Source organism: Choristoneura fumiferana, chromosome 18 (assembly GCF_025370935.1).
Source record: "Choristoneura fumiferana chromosome 18, NRCan_CFum_1, whole genome shotgun sequence".
NCBI lineage: Eukaryota > Metazoa > Arthropoda > Insecta > Lepidoptera > Tortricidae > Choristoneura > Choristoneura fumiferana.
The window spans coordinates 20,352,095-20,369,271 of record NC_133489.1 but is presented as its reverse complement, the minus strand read 5'-3'; the positions used below and the strand labels follow the sequence as shown (position 1 = coordinate 20,369,271).

At 37.4% G+C, this 17,177-nt stretch overlaps 1 protein-coding gene and 1 long non-coding RNA gene across 3 annotated transcripts; both read right to left on the bottom strand.

The window, feature by feature from the left end:
* Positions 1-381: 381 nt before the first annotated feature.
* LOC141438447 (uncharacterized) lies at positions 382-1,493 on the bottom strand. Its single transcript, XR_012452484.1, has 3 exons — positions 1,461-1,493; positions 1,074-1,272; positions 382-755 (listed from the first exon to the last, which is right to left on the bottom strand). It is a non-coding gene; the product is annotated as an uncharacterized lncRNA (long non-coding RNA).
* Positions 1,494-4,865: 3,372 nt separating this feature from the next.
* On the bottom strand, positions 4,866-16,613 carry LOC141437911 (17-beta-hydroxysteroid dehydrogenase 13-like). 2 transcript variants are annotated; one of them, XM_074101487.1, is made up of 7 exons: positions 16,512-16,613; positions 14,703-14,850; positions 10,854-11,005; positions 9,182-9,359; positions 6,525-6,710; positions 5,932-6,114; positions 4,866-5,510 (listed from the first exon to the last, which is right to left on the bottom strand). In XM_074101487.1, coding segments are annotated over exons 1-7 (930 nt in total). In that variant the 5' UTR covers positions 16,514-16,613; the 3' UTR covers positions 4,866-5,429. The 2 variants fall into 2 exon arrangements, with proteins under 2 accessions (XP_073957588.1, XP_073957589.1); XM_074101488.1 differs by lacking the exon at positions 14,703-14,850 and having other exon boundaries at positions 16,512-16,588.
* Positions 16,614-17,177: the final 564 nt, after the last annotated feature.

Below are 17,177 nucleotides of genomic sequence, written 5' to 3'. Positions count from 1 at the left end.
CGCCTTGCCGCCATTATCCTTGATAATTTTGACAGTTTCTTTCATTGCCCTTGGGGTTAATATCGACGCAGACGAGACGGCACCCAGCTTGCCGAAGCGGAAGAGCCATCTCACGACCCATGCCATGACAGCGCGGTGATCTAGAAGTATAGACAGAGTACTTACAGTGTATTTTATCTACAAATAGTAATATCCATTATGCGTAAAAACCATAGATAATGACCAGCTTACGACTTGCGTCGTCGTGAGATTGCCAATTCGTTATGTGCTTTTTTTTGATATATGGATTTTGGCATTCAATTTAAAAGTATGTGCCAAAATCAATTATGTGCAAAAATACACATAACGGAATTGGCAATCTCACCGACTTTGGATTCTATTATGAACACGGCAGTATCGTAATGTTCATTACGACACCGAAATCGATATCGTAACGTTTAAGCGTATCGTAATGCTCAGCTAAAGAAAGATTGCGAAAAATCCATTTTGCTCACTTTTTTCAAAGAGCAAAATCTGCTTGTTTAAGGTGTTAAGGAGACCAAAAATTGTCTTCCGTGGTGTCAGCCCGCCAGCTCAGTAAAGTATTGCTATGATTTTTTTGATGAATATATCTTACAATAGTAATCTCCCCACGGATGTCCTTAGGCTCATTGGGCACGAACACCCTGTAGATGCAGCGAATGTTCTCGAAGTGCACCCTTATGAGCGTCCATATCAGCTCCAGAACTAGAGTTATGACTTCGATAGCGTCCGCCCTAAAAAACACATTGTCAATTTTTTTATGAGTTACTGTAGCTTTATTAAATTCACTTTAGAAGTATAAGGTGTTCCAAATTTAATCCAGAATATTTCGGCTACTGCACTACTGCATAAAGTTTGACTTACTGCATAAAGGAATTTTTGATTCAAATCGAAAAGTAGTCATTCATTAAGTAATTTTAGAAAAAAAAAACAATTACGTCATTGTTGTTTTAGAAGTGCGTTATTTTTCTAAGCGTAGATTTTATAAAAACAACAATCAGGATGGCCGAGTTAGATATTTAAGAAAAGTTCAAGAATAATATTTTACTTACATTTTTCAATGGTCTTTCGTCGCGCTTCTAAAACACACTACCGTTACGTAGTCTAACTAATAATTTATATAATAATATTACGAATTAAAAACAAGATACTGACGCTATCTCGGTTCGTTTATCGTTTACCAACTGATAACAGTGGTACTTCGGAGTCTTCGGAGCTTGCCAGTGTTGCGATTTCATGATAAGAGTAAAACTAAACCAGTGCCCTTAGTGTAAGTTTTCGGTTACAAAATACGTCTCGATCGCGTTCGCGTTAAAATCTCAATTTGTATGGAAACACGAACAGCGCCTCTAGCGGAACGTTTGCGATGTTCATGTTTCCATACAAATTGAGATTTTACGCGAACGCGATCGAGACGTATTTTGTAACCGAAAACTTACACTAGTTGTACAGTGGATGTCTTTATCAGTATTGAGTAAACATAATATTTAGCTTCGCTTGGAGTTCAATTTTTAAACGGACTTCTACAAAGGAGAGGTTATCAATTCACTTGTTTTTTTTTAGTACAGTCACGAATAAAACGAGAATTTCTTTTTTTTAATATGCACATACTGCTGGAGGAGGTTTAATGTCCATCAGTGGATGTCCTACGGCTGATATTATTTATTATTTATTTATTTAATAAAACAATACACCATCATAACAGGACATCGAATGCGATAGCGTAACAACATATATATGATTATGATGATACGCATGTTGCTCTTGCTCAAAATAGATGATCCAATAATGTCTCTCGTTTTTCTCGTCCTCTGTTTAAGCGTCATAGTAATTATTTAATTTTTATTACTTCTTTTATGAAAACACTAGCCTTACCCCGCGGCTTCGCCTGCATAAGAAACAGCTTAATGCCGTCTTAACTCAACTGTTGTAAATAACGCCCGTTCAATTTTTTGAAATATAAAACGCAATAAATAAGATACTTTGAGTTTGGCTTGAAAAAATTCTTTGGTAACAATTTGGAAGGACAACGATTGCTCGCACAGTGCCATCTATTGATTTTAGAGTTTACATAGGTACGTACTATAGTCGTTTAAAGTAACTGTCATCAAGATCATCAGATGTAACGATACATCTTTTTTTATAAAATTTAGTCCCAATGGTATGTAATTTTATATCATAGAGATTATATCAGGGCGTCATCTATTGGGCTTAAGCCGAGTTTAGACTTGCAAGAAAAAATGCAACTTGCAGGATTTTTCTTGCAAGTCTGAACTCGGCTTTAGGATGTGTAGCACTTGAAACATTTCCTTAGAATGCCAATACAAAAATCATCAAAAATATACATCCACACAAGGCTGGCCAGTAGATTTTAGTTGGGCGAAGTTTTTTTAAGTCTGGCTCCATGCCAGGCCACTACTTTTAGAGGTCCCTGACTACTAAAATTATTTATGCACAAAGAAGCAAATCATATTCGAGTTCATCGCGAAACAACATATTTCGATCGAAAAGAAACGTGTGTAAGTAATTAAGTATCAATCTTGCATCTTCTTGCATTTTCGTGGCCCGCGGACTTGAGTTTGGCCAATTTTGCCCGCAGCCAATTTATAGAATATTTGTTAAAATCATGGCACAAACCACATCGTTTCCCAAACTAACGAGCCTATTCGGATTCATCAACTTTTTAGGGTTCCGTAGTCAACTAGGAACCCATATAGTTTCGCCATGTCTGTCCGTCTGTCTGTCCGCGGGTAAGCTCAGAGACCATTAGTAGGTACTAGAAAGCTGTCATTTGACATGAATATACATATCAGTCACGCCGACAAAGTGGTACCTACAATAAAAAAAAGTAAAAAAAAAATTTTTAGGGTACCTCCCATTGACGTAAAGTGGGGGTGATTTTTTTCTCAACTAAGCAATTGGGGGGTTTTTCTATTCAGTGATCTGTTTGCGAAGTATTCAACTTTAAAGTGCAAATTTTCATTGAAATCGAGCGTCGTCGTCGTCCCCCTAAAATCTAAACAGTTGGGTGGAAAAATTTGAAAAAATGGTAGTAAATATATCAAATTTACAAAAAAAATTATAGCAGCTAAGATTTCTTGAGAATTATTAGTAGTTTAAGAGTAAATAGCAGCCTAAGGTATAAGATATACTTACCTAAACTTGGAAGATTCAGTACACAATACTACGGATAATGGCTACGGAACCCTATCTTGGGCGTGTACGACACACTCTTAGCCGGTTTTTAATATAACGTTATCTCAAATAGTACTTTGCCCATGTGGTCAATTCTCACCGATTATAATATTTCGCATCATCTCCATCTCCTATGCTATTTTACGCATGTAATAACGTCTAGTAGCTCATAGGTAATAATTATAAGATTTTCATTTACATGTTGACCGTAGATATAGCGATCGTTTTTAGTTGCTAGCAATCGGCGTGAGGGGTGTTAGTTGATTTTTGACAAAAAAAAAAACATTTTTAGCAAGCTGCCTTGCTAGTTATATTTGATTATGCTATCCTACTATTTCCTATTAATATTACAAATGCGAAAATAATTGTCTGTCAATCTGTCTGTTACCTTTTCACGCTTAAAACGCTGAACTGCTTCATATAAAATACGGATGAACGTAGTTTTAAGCTTGTTTAATGCCTACCGACTTTCAGGTTAAATCTTTCTGGTAAAAAAATATTTTCCTGATATTCTAGAGTTGGTTAAACTTTTGTTAAGTATTATATTTTTTTAATTTTCGGTATAAGCTTGTATACTTAAATGTCAACTGCTCGTTTTATTAAGGATCGCTCAAAAGTAACAGGTCAGATCTGGATCAAATTAAATAGGGCCACATGGAGAAGAACAAAATTCTAGAATAACAAATATATAAAATGCAGTCTAATTAAGAATGTCGTTCTTTCTCAATGTTTTGATTTGTTAGGTTTGTTTTTAAAATCAAAATTAAGTTTTCTTTCAGTAAAAAATTCTGTCTAAAATATTTAAGATACCTTCTCTCTGTGTGGCATAGCCGTGGGACATCCTGATGATCAATTTTCTTTTCAAAGTTAGTCAAAGTCAAAATATATTTATTCAATTCATGCTATAACAAGCACTTATGAATGTCATAAAAAAAAACTACCACCGGTTCGGAGAAGAGAAGAATCCGGCAAGAAACTTAGCGAGGTATATATTTTTTTAAACAGATTTACAATATTTTTAAATGATATCTATACATCACTAGTATTTAACACAACTTTATTTAACTTTATTCATAATGACGTCAGGTCTTTGACGTGTAACCCCCTTATTCATAAACGACAATCAAACCTATTTTAGTTAAGAGCTAAAACACATCTAAGCATTTGTTAGTTACTAGAGTAACACTTTAAGTATAGGCACATCTAAAAGTACTAGAGCATTTGTCAATCTCAATAAATAATTATTGAAAAACTTTAACAACGATCAAAGAAAGTTACCCAACCACTGTTGGCTGAAATATTGTAGTTACCAAGACAAAAACCTATCTTGTCCATCCCAGGGTCATACTATCTACATACCTATCAAATTTCAACTAAATCGGTTCACTGGTGTAAGGGATAACAGACAGTAAGGATGGATTAATTTTTGTACCTACCATAATATTTATGATAAGTACTGATTGTAAATAAGCAACGATATACCTACCATAGCGAACCGCGATTGTTGAGCTACTCGCCCCTCTTCATAATTCATCCGAATTAACATATTGGATCGAGTTTTAAACCAGTGAACAACATCACATGGCCAAATTACGCAAGTGACTCAACAGTCCCTGTTCGCGACTGTACATTTGAGGGAAAGAAAACACTGCAATATAAACTATTTAATCAAATTGTTTTATCTTACACATTTGTATACTGTTCGTATGTACAATACGAGCTCCTCTCGTACGTCCACATTATTATGAGCAGAGACCTTATTGTCTGATACATTTGAAGTGACAATCGTTTACACCACTTCTTTCTGTCACACCGTGTGAGATGAGGATAGAAAGAGATGGTGCATGCGATCGCGAACATCAGAGCATTAGACAATACAGCCACTGATTCAATAGATAGGGCCTGCTACATTGCAGTTTGTTAAGTTCATGTAACATATTATAATGAATAATGAGTTTCCATCTCTGTTTATTTTGCGGGATTGAACAGAGATAGTATCATAGATATACGAAAGAGTTGAAACAGGCCCTTAGAATTCTAAAACGGCTAAGAAAATGTACACTTTAATATTGTTTCGAGAACGCATTACCACGCATACTTCAATAGTAACATTACGTAGCGCTGTACTGCATATAAAGTTATCTAAATTCTTAGGTTTAAACCCTCAACTCTAGCCATTTCAGAATTTCTACCTATATCTAATAACACAGATATCAGTCGTGGGGATCGACGCCAGCACCGAGGAACTCGTTCACGATGCTTGTGACCGGGAAAGGCAGGGTCCACAGGAGATACTGGAAATTTACCATAGACATAATGAACCATAGAATTAATGAACTGAAATAGGATAGGTACCTAAACAAATAACGCCATTCATCGAGGAAACGCTACCAGCCCTTTGGGCAAATGCCCCGGGTCTACTCCGCCATCTTTCATTTCACGGTGAAATTTCCCCATATTTGTATTCTTAAGACAGTTACTGTTCTTACTCGTATAAATCATATAATTGACAAATTAATTGTCACCAAGTGCCATCTGTATGAATTGCTTGTTTAGAGGAAGCCGCATACTTCAAAAAAGAGGATATACTTCTCACCCGGAGAATAAGAGATGCTGCTGTTTTCAAGAGATAGATCACTGTCGAATTTTACAAAGAGTATACGACTAAGGACTGAGAAAGAGAGACTTGAAGTGACCAGTGCTTTAGTAACTTACCCTAATGAGATAGTGCAGATCTCCCGGGATAGAGATCTCTCGGTACTCCCGGCGCACAGCGTCCACGATAGTGTCAGCAGCGACGTCAGTCTCCACCACCTTCATCAGGGACTTGAATCGCGTCTTCGGCTTGTGGCACAAGCCTGTGTTCACTATGTAGGGGCAGATCGTTGTAAACTTTAGCTGGAAAAATATTTTAACTGTCAATACATATAAGCTACTAGCAACTCCCTCTGAGAAGAACTTTGATCGCTATGCCGCAGAAACTATGCAATTTTCTGAGATACAAACTTCCTAGATTCTTAAAATACTCATATTTTTAATTTAAGGTGTACCGTGAGTTTTTGAAATGCGAAAGAACTGATGTTAGAGAAGACAGTAGTGCTCTCTATTGCCACACAAGAATTTGGAACTCTAGCACTGCAATGTGGAAGCCAAAGGGAAATATCATGCCTACTATGTATTTCCTGAGAAAGCCGTCATTAGGTTATCCTAAATCGATAACAAGCACGACCAATCTATCAAGACTGTAGCGAATTAGATGTAAGGAAGGACGTTTATCAGGAAGCATCTAGAATCTTCCAAAGACTTACCCCACTAGCGTCTCTTTTTTCGCTCTGCAGCTCGAGAGCTAGTGTGTCCATGATGCCTCTCACGGCATACTTAGAGCCACAGTATGGCACCAAGTTAGGCACTGGCATCAGTCCGGCCACAGAAGACATGGCGACGATGTGTCCGTAGTTGCGCTCCAGCATGCTTGGCAGGAAAGCTTGGAGCATCTGGAATGTCCGAAACAATATTTGATATCTAGCATTGTAGGTGAAATAATATTACTTAAAATTTGGTGAGACATATTGATGATAATTATTAAAAATTGTGATGGGGTGCCATTTAAAAATGGCCAAGTGCGGGTAGTTCGAGATAGGAGTGCCGGTACTATTTTTGATCAAGTCCGGGTAGTTGGAAGGACTCGCGCTGGTAAGCAGACATGACATTCTACAACACTTCAGCCTACTTGTGACCACGGCCACCGTAATGTGGTCGAAACGTCGAGGTAATTATTACTCGTGTGTTTAGCGTGATAAGTCCCGATTGTTTTAGTAACTATAAAATTATTAAATTAAACGTTTCAACTCACAATATTAAGACAGGAAATTCGTAGTAGCTGTAAAAATATGCAAGTTGAAGAGGCAATGTTCGGACCACATCGCTCGAAGAACAGCTATAACCGTTGGGAGAGAAAAGTTCTCGAGTGGTGACCACGAACCGGAAGGTGAAGCGTTGGCAGGCCTCCCACCAGGTGGACTGACGACATCGTGAGAATTGCACGAAACCGGTGGATGCAAGTGGCGAGTTATCGTTTATTGTGGCGTTCTAAGGGGGAGGATTTTGTTCAGCAGTGGACGTCTTCTGGCTGATGATGATGATGATGAATAAGCCAGGAACGGACCGACTAGTTTCGACGGTGGCACTCGCCGCACGCTCGTCGTGAACGCACTCATCTATGAAAAAAGATCTTCCGAAAAGATCGAAACTAGTCGGACCGTTGCTGGCTTATTATCGTAAAATGAAACGTTTAATTTAATAATTGTAGGTCAAGTTAAAGGTAATATTGTCACTACTTAAAAAAAAACTCTTACTCAAAATAGTAAATTTTTCTTAGTGAACTTTATGAACATTACAAGGTTCAATTTTGTTGGCATATTGATTTTAGGTAAGTACGAGATTTTTTCAAACTAGTAACGAAATATCGAATACGACTCATTAGCAAGGAGCCCCGTTAAACATGATATGACCTTTAGAATGACGTCTTTGTCTTGAGTCATATTTATCTTGCAGACGGTTCGATTCTTTCTAATTAGGTAAGAGTAACAGGATCCCGATAAAGCGTCTTGTGCAAAGTCCGTAGATAATGTTATCATTGCAACTACGTAATGATGCAATGTTTAGTCTGAATAGAAAATAATAAATTGAGGGCGTTACTTTGCGGAGGTCCATATCAATGAACTAAAACAAATACTTTGCTCACCCGAATTGCTGGTGAGAAAGTAAATGTTTTAGTTCATCTGCGATAATTTCCAATATGTGCCATAGAAAAGAAAGTGTAAGCATCAAAGGGCAAAATGTCATGCAGGCACCGGCTTTTTAATCACATTTCTTGAAAATAGATTAAAATAAGAATATAAATAACAAATCTTTATTTCGCATAAGTTAGAATTACAAACATTTTCATGGTAATAGGTCGCTCATTTTCCAGGGTTGTGCACTTGGTCTAATTTTATCGAGGCGTGATGAGTTCTTTAGACAGGGGCTGTTTCACCATCCATTGATTAATTTTATTTGAGGGATAAATGTGATGCCGTCTCCGTCTATTCGAACAAAACAAACAGAGACGGCGTCACATTTATCCGCCAGATAAATTTAATCAATGGATGGTGAAACAGGGGGTAAGGGTACAAATCTCCAAAAAGGTGGCGGGCATACTCAATGAGGCCTTATTGTCTAACACACTTGGAATCACAATCATTTTCACCACTTCTTTCTGTCACACGGTATAAGACGAGGGTAGAAAGAGATGGTGAATGCGATCGCAATTGTCAGAGCGTTAGACAATACGGCCTCAGATTGGCGCGATTATTCTAACCTAGCCTGTTACCCGTGTCTGTCTGTCCTTCCCCGGGACACAAACTATCTCTATACTGAATTTCATCTAAATCGGTTCAGCTTTTTAGACGTGAAGAGGTAACAAACAAACAGACTAACAAACTTTCGCATTTTCAGTGGAATGACACTTTGTCTTTGTGGAAAAATATGTGACACGTTAATCTCTAACGTGTCCTACATATGTACTGGATTATGACCGAGATATCTTTTGTCTTTTTGTTGTTTACGCTGAGAGACCGTGAAAGAAACGAACGGGTCAGAGAGCAAAGCAAAGTGAGCGATGTAACTAAACGGGTTGCGAAATTGAAATGGGAGTGGGCTGGTCATGTCGCCCGCAAACATGGCTCGTGGTGCAGGGCAGTGGTAGAATGGAGACCGTGGGGCGAGACACGCCCGAGAGGAAGACCGCAAATGCGTTGGTACGACGATATCAAAAGACTGGCGGGAACAAAGTGGTTGGAAACTGCTCAAGACCGGAACAGATGGCATAAGCTGAAGGAGGCCTACACCTTAGAGGTTGAGAACGGCTAAAGAAGAAGAAGAAGATATCTTTTGTCTTTAATTTCTTAGCATCCTGAGATCTTACCCAAAGGTTCCCATTGACGTTGATGTCCATGGTAGACCGGATCTCCTTCTCGGACCATCGCAGCAGCGGCTTGCAGGGCATGATGCCGGCGTTGTTCATGAGGATGGTAACGTCTCCGACCTCCATAGTGACGCGCTCTGCTAGCTTGAAAACTGCTGCCCGATCTGTCACGTCCGCTCTGAAAACAGAATAGATACTGGCTTGAAAACTTGTTCTTAATTTAAAAACGTAGGTAGAAAAAAAGTTTTTTTTGGGATGAAAATTTTGTTACATTTAAAAAAAACCGGCCAAGAGCGTGTCGGGCACGCTCGAAATAGGGTTCCGTAGCCATTACGAAAAAAATAAGTAATATTTTTGGAGGGATTTCGTATTTTGTACGGAATATTTCAAGTTTAGGTATATTTTATACCTAAGGCTGCTATTTACTCTTAAACTACGAGTACTAATAATTCTCAAGAAAACTTAACCGTTATAGTTTTCCTTGTTTACTTAATTACTACCATCCTGAATTTTTCCACTCACCGGTTGAGATTGTAGGAATTTGCACTTTAAAGTTGAATATTTTGCAAACAAATCACTGAATCGCAAAATCGTTTTATCAACCCCCTAATCGTTTCCAACGGGTATCGTTATACTACAAGGTTGGAAGAGAAAAAAAAACCCCCACTTTACATCTATGGATAAATTTTTGGATCAAGTTTTCTAATTTTCTAAAATTTATATCGTGGTCTTCATTGAGGTTGTGTTGTGAATAACTGTACAAAATTCAAGACTCTAAACCCAGTAATGAAATTACAATTGTTTTCCCAATTCAAATTCAAAATTCAAATTCAAATCATTCATTTATCATTTCTGGCCCAGTGGTTGTTATTTCGAGATTTTATCCCTAAATATCCCGTGAGAATATCGGGTCAAAAGTCGCTTATGTGTTATTCCAGAGATCCAGCTACCTATATACCAAATTTCATGACTCTAAGCCAAGCGGTTATTATTTCGAGATTTTATCCCTATCCCGTGAGAATATTGGGATAAAAAGTAGCCTATGTGTTATTTCAAAAGTCCAGCTACCTACATACTAAATTTCATGGCTCTTAGCCCAGCGGTTATTATTTCAAAATTTTATCCCTATCCCGTGGGAATATCGGGATAAAAAATAACCTATGTGTTATTCCAGAGGTGCAGCTATCCACATAGCAAATTTCATGGCTCTAAGCCTAGTGGTTGTTATTTCGAGATTTTATCCCTTAGTATCCCGTGGGAAAATCGGGTCAAAAAGTCGCTTATGAGTTATTTCAGACGTTCAGCTACCTACATACCAAATTTCATGACTCTAAGCCTAGCGGTTATTATTTCAAGATTTTATCCCTATTCCGTGGGAATATCGAGATAAAAAGTAGCCTATGTGTTATTCCAGAAGTCTATCTACCTATCTACCAAATTTCATGACTCTAAGCCCAGCGGTTGTTATTTCGAGATTTTATCCCTATCCCGTGGGAATATCGGGATAAAAAGTATTATATGTTTTAATCCAGATTATAAAATAAGTTTTTGCCAAATTTCATCCAAATCCGTCCAGCCGTTTCAGCGTGTAGAAGTAACAAACGTACTCACTCACTCACTCACTCACAACCTTTCACATTTATAATATTAGTAGGATGAATGACACACTTACTCGTAACTATGAGCAACTCCTTTGGCCTTCTTGATCATGTCCACTGTCTCCTGGTTGCCGGCAGGGTTGATGTCCACGCAAACGATGGTGGCTCCCAGTTTGGCGAACCGCAGCGCCACCTCGCGGCCCATGCCATGACCGGCGCCTGTGATCTGTAGAGAATTACGTTTAACATATGAATGACTAAAAGCAGCGCTAAACCTTGATCCTTCTAGTCCTTGATCAAAGAAGACCGCGTTTATTTTATAACATAAGAGGGCGTTGCCGGCCCTTTGAGAAATTGATAACTCGTTTTTAGGGTTCCGGAGCCAAAGTGGCAAAAACAGAACCCTTATTTTTTTGGGTGCCTCCCTAAGACGTAAAGTTGGAGTGTTTTTCTCGACTAACCCTATAAGTATTGTGGGGTATCGTTGGATAGGTCTTTTAAAACCATTGGGGGTTTGCTAAGACGATTTTTCGATTCAGTGTTCTAAGCTGTTTGCGAAATATTCAACTTTAAAGTGCAAATTTTCATTAAAATCGAGCGTCCCCCCCCCCCCCCCTCTAAAATCTAAACCGGTGGGTGGAAAAATTTGAAAAAATTCAGGATGGTTATAAGTATATCAAACCTTCAAGGAAAACTATAACGGCTAAGTTTGCTTGAGAATTATTAGTAGTTTATGAGTAAATAGCAGCCTAAGGTATAAAATCGTCACCGTGTCCGACACGCTCTTGGCCGTTTTTTTTTTGAAGATCCCTAAGTTGTACCGCTCCTGGATTGTTTACACGCTTAAGCGCCTCTGAAAAGGCGCCATCAAGATTTTATTTTGCACCGTAAACTGGCTCATAGCGCCCCTTGCCATCTGGCTCCAGCGACGGCTCCTCTTGCTGCACCCCAGGGCCGGCGCTGCTTATCGCTTTTGCACGTGACCTCCTCCGACAAGAACTCTGTGCCCTTAGTGTAAGTTTTCGGTTACAAAATACGTCTCGATTGCGTTTGCGTTATAATCTCAATTTATATGGAAACACGAACAGCGCCTCTAGCGGAACGTTTGCAATGTTCGTGTTTCTATACAAATTGAGATTTTAACGTGAATGCGATCGTGACGTATTTTGTAACCGAAAACTTACACTAGGGGCACTGTTATCGCTAACTATGCAATTTTCCGGGATAAAAACTTTCCTATGTCCTTTCCGCAGGGTTTTTTTGTCTCCATGAAAAATTTGCTCTTAGGTATACCTTTCGCCGCCTAACTTTGCCTAAGAGTACATTGCCCCGACTAGTAACTACCACAAAAACTATAAAGGTATAATTCTAATAATTAAGCAATATAGCGTGTTAGCGATTCGAAAACAATCCGCGTGTAACGTAGACGTCGCATAAAAAATGTATCTCAAAAATGCGTCAAAACTGAGTATTAAATAATGAACTTTTAGGCAGATTTAATGGTGCGTGGTATGATCGGTTCAATGGTTTAAGCCTGAAGACCTTTCAATTAAAACGGTGGGACACATCTACTAGTACTATTAAGCCTTCAGCGTCTGTCTGCATACCTTTATCGGCCTTTATCTTTTGAATTATAAAATAGGTGACTGTTTTGTTAATTACCATTATAATTATGTGTTATTATGAACTAGGTAATTATAACTATTAGCTATCATTTACGGTGATAATCTCTGACAGTATGACACAGATTATGTATTTGCTTGATAGTGTATCGGCGATTGTGATAAAATCTATTTCATATTAAAAACTGAAAAGGCGGAAAACATAAAACTGAGTTCTACCGACTGTGACCAAAACAAGCACGAGCCAAATAAATTCTACCATCAAGATAACTTACTTTTCAGATTTTGATAGATGTTAATAAATTCATTAAATTTTACGTAAAAAATGAATTAAGTAGGTAATGAATGAGACGTATTTTTTATTTATTTTTCCAATAGGGGATAGACATTAAGTATAATGCCCGGGCATTATGAAAAATGACCGACTTATCACTTGATCCACAACATTATATAATTACTTTAAAATTGGCCGTTTTGCTCGATACCACAATCACTCTTATGCTTTCGCAAAGGTCAGGTTCATAGCGATTGTGAATCATTTTACAGCGGCTTGTCTCGTCGCTCGTCGTTGTTATTGCAATTCTTAAGAGATGTTTGATAGGGCAATAAACTAAAACAAAAGCTAGCTGGCTAAATATACTGAGCGGCATAAAATCTGGTCCTCTAATGTATGCAGTAATAGGTAATTTTATCTACATGCATATCATAACTTCCCTATTATATGTTCAGAAACGACTATCAAATGGCCTTTATTAAGAAACCTGGTATCTGCGGGTGCATCTTAATGTTGACATTAAAGTACAGTGCATCTTAATGTTTACATTAAAGTATATCTGCGGGTGCATCTTAATGTTCACATTAAAGTACAGTGCATCTTAATGTTTACATTAAAGTATCAGCAATACTTTTTTTAACAATGCATATCTGTATATATTGTAGAAAACTTATGACATGCATGTAGATAATAATTATTATTATAAATAAAACTTTGGTTTTGTATTATCTGTTTTATTTAAGCTTTGGAAGGTACCTCAAACTAGTTATCAGTAACACTAACTTAAATACAGGCCATATCTGAACATATTATAGAAAACTTATGATATGCATGTATATAAAGTTATGTATGCGGCTAAACATAATTAGGCATTAAAACACTCGTGTGATCTTATTAGGAAACTCGTCTTCGGCTCGTTTCATAAAACCACACTCGTACCTTAATGCCTCTCATTATGCACCAGCCACATAAATAACTATTGTATGGAGCGGGCCAAATTTTGTGCCGCTCGGTGTATGTCTTCTGTGTTTGAAAATTCTAGGCATTAAATCAGGCCCTACACTACCAAGTGCAAAATTCGAATTTCGTATCTTGCCGTCTCGCTGACGCAATTATTTAATACGATAGTGAGAGGGACGATACGAACATCGATTTTCGAATTTCGTAATAACCCCGCAGATGATACGCGAAGGTTGCGTGGTCAAACCTGATATACTTAAGTCAAAATAATTGACTGTTCAAAAAAGTATAGGTAAGTTTAAATTCGTAGTTTTTACGAATTATTTGATCTAATTATGAGGTTTGAGCACACAGCCCTCGTCTATCACAATTCGTACCTACTTGATTTATATTATTATTTTTGATGTGTGATTTTAGTGAAATAAAACGAATAACAACGTCTTTAATCGAGTTTACCTCCATATTTTCGAACTAACGCCTTCCTCTAGGAGCACACGCCACGGCAAGACTCGTCATGGCAGAAGAAGGACTTCGAATTAGCCCGAAACATGTCGAGCTAAACTCGATTAAAGATGTGAGTTAAATACGTTTTATTATTAATATCTGGGCGACCGAGCTCTGCTCGGGCTAAAACTTGGTACCAAGCGTTTTCCCAAAGCTAAGACAAAGCTAGATCGATTTTTCATCCCTGAAAACCCCTACATATAAAATTTCATCGAAATCGTTGGAGCAGTTTCCGAGATCTCCGAAATATATATACTTATATACGTATCGGTTTGGAATTGCTCGTTTAAAGGTATAAGATACTATGGTGAGTCTCACGGCAATTTAAAGCTCAGTTGCCTTTCTAAAACTTCGTACCCGAAATTATTTTGATTTCGGCGATTTTTCGACTTCGCCTTATACTTAGATCAAGCGAAATCACTCGCATTTCCGTCTATTACCTAATTGTCGCAGTTCTTGGCATTTTGACTCACAGCACTAACCGCGCTAACTACTACATAAGTGGACGTGAACCCTCTGGGAGTGCACTAACACTTATTTAAAAAAAACTTCAAAAAACATACCAGTATAATTTCTCCCGTAACATCTTTCGGTGCAGGTGCTACAATCCAATTGTAAACAGCCAGTATTATTTCGAAAATCAATCGCACAAGAGTCGAAATAACATCATAAACTACTCGGCATGCTATGATTATTTGCGGCTCATCAGCCCTGGAAATACAAGAAAAAGAGTATAGGGATGGGGCGAAATTCGTATTTTAAATATAATAAAAAACCATAACTACTTGAACTTCGTACAATTTGATGACTGAATTAAATAAACAAAAGTAAGAATGACATGACCATCATGACCCCATCTCGTCCAAAGCAGTTATAAACGTCTCACTCTGACATTTGAAAGGCCTGTCCTGCTTATAATAGCAAAGAACAAAGAGATCACTGTGGCCATAGTTCCCCAGTGCGGTATGTTCCGTAATACAAATATACTTGCGCAGTTTATATCCGAAATGTCTAATTGACTATCCATTTACGAACCTGAAGAGATTCTATTTGTCATTGTTCATTTAGGCTAAACGTGCTTGAATTTTCAAATGTAATGCCACATTATGTATGTATGTACAACCTGATTTCAGCAATGGAATGCTGTCACGTGCGTCCAGCCGAAATTTTAATCCTTCTCTGAACGGCAAATACCTATTCTTGTTTGAGGAGGTGATAATTCAAACCTACTTGCTGAGCCGAACCGGCTTGAGAAAGAACAGAAAAATAACTGTGTACTAATGAATTGAAGCATGTCTGTCATATAATGCAACAAAATGAAATAAACTTAGTATGTAGGAAGTTCAGCCGTTCGGCCGCATTTTTTATTTTTACGAAATGTTCGGCCGAATTTCGTAGTCGGTTCAAACTAGATTCGGCCTACGGGCCCATCTCTAAATTATTATTAGTAGCCTATTCTGTCCCACTGATGAGCAAAGGCCTCCCCGATACTTCCACTGCTCTCTGTCCACTGCGTACAGGGACCGTCCTTCAGGAGGAATTATTCTAGTCATAACTAAAACAATAAATTAAAAAACCCGACTGCCTTAAAAAATACTAAAAAGAAGAAAACAAGTCTGGTTGGCTAGAACTTTGTTGAGTAGCTAACTTAAAGTTCAACAGTCGGGACCCATTAAAAACTTATGAATGCAATAAATAACACAAAATGACGATTAAGGATAAAACAACAACACAATTGCCTGCAGATGCTATATTATGGTCATGGCAGGTCAAGTCGAATTAATTTTGAAAAATCTCGTAGTACTTAGAACAAAATCAGTTATATTTTTAACTACATAGTCGTAGATAAAATAATCATTTGACATTCGTTTGCTTTACTTAAGTGGTGATTGTACTTTGCTAGAATCGGGACCATTCCTGTTTATATATAATATTCCCATTAGTCTTGGTGTAGGTACATACGAGTATATTAAACTTAAAAGTTTGTATGTAAGCACATTGTGTTTGTTTCTCTATTTTTGTACTCGTATAATAAAGAGTTTACATACATACATTTGAAATTTACCACGAGCTTTACGCTGAAGAAAAATCATCGTGAGGAAACCTGCACAACCTGCGAAGCAAGTCACTGGTGTGTGTGAAGTTCCAAATCCGCACTGGGTCTGCGTGGCCCTTACAGCAATTTACGCGGAGGGAGTGGAGGGAGATGATTGAATGAGTGAAAACTTCTCAAATAAAATATTTCTCCTTAAAGTTTATATAAGTATCCATGTGGGATCCTAAGTATTTAAAGAAAAAACAACATTAATAAAACATAAATACGTATTTACCGACACGTTTTTTACTTTTTTTAGTGTTGAAAGTGTACTTACATTGTACTTAGGTCTTTCTATAGGTCCTTCCAAGGCAACGTCGACTAACAGAATAAAATAAAGACTAAACTCGCCAATCAATCGGTTAATTAATGATAACGTTAAATCAAATATGTACCCAAATACCTATCGTGTAAGTACTGATTTGGTCTTATCATTTAATTACTTTTATGACTATCAATGTACTCGTTTAAAAAAATTACAAATGCGACGTGTTAAAATAAGTACCTATTATTAAAAAGCTTAAATTATTATTTGATATGTAATTTTCCTCGATATTCTGGTTTGTTTTTATTTAGTTTCTGCATAACACGCCTGCTTAAAAATATTAGCAAAAGCCTTTATTTACGCGAACGTTTATTGAATTGAATACTTTTACACTAGCTAGACTAGATAATATTTTATGCTATTATGTAAACAATCATGGCTAGGTAAATAAGCATATTATACTGTTTAATTTGGAAACAACACTAGGTACAAAATGTTATCTTTATCAAGATTTTGTTGACAATGGGACAATGGTGAAGTATTACCAATTTCTTTTATTCAATCTGCACGACGTTGCTCATTTACCAAAATTAAAGAAAGCGCCATCTATCATTGCTTTTATACATCTTCATCCTGTTCGAGACACGGATTAAGACGAGCAATAAAATATAACAACGG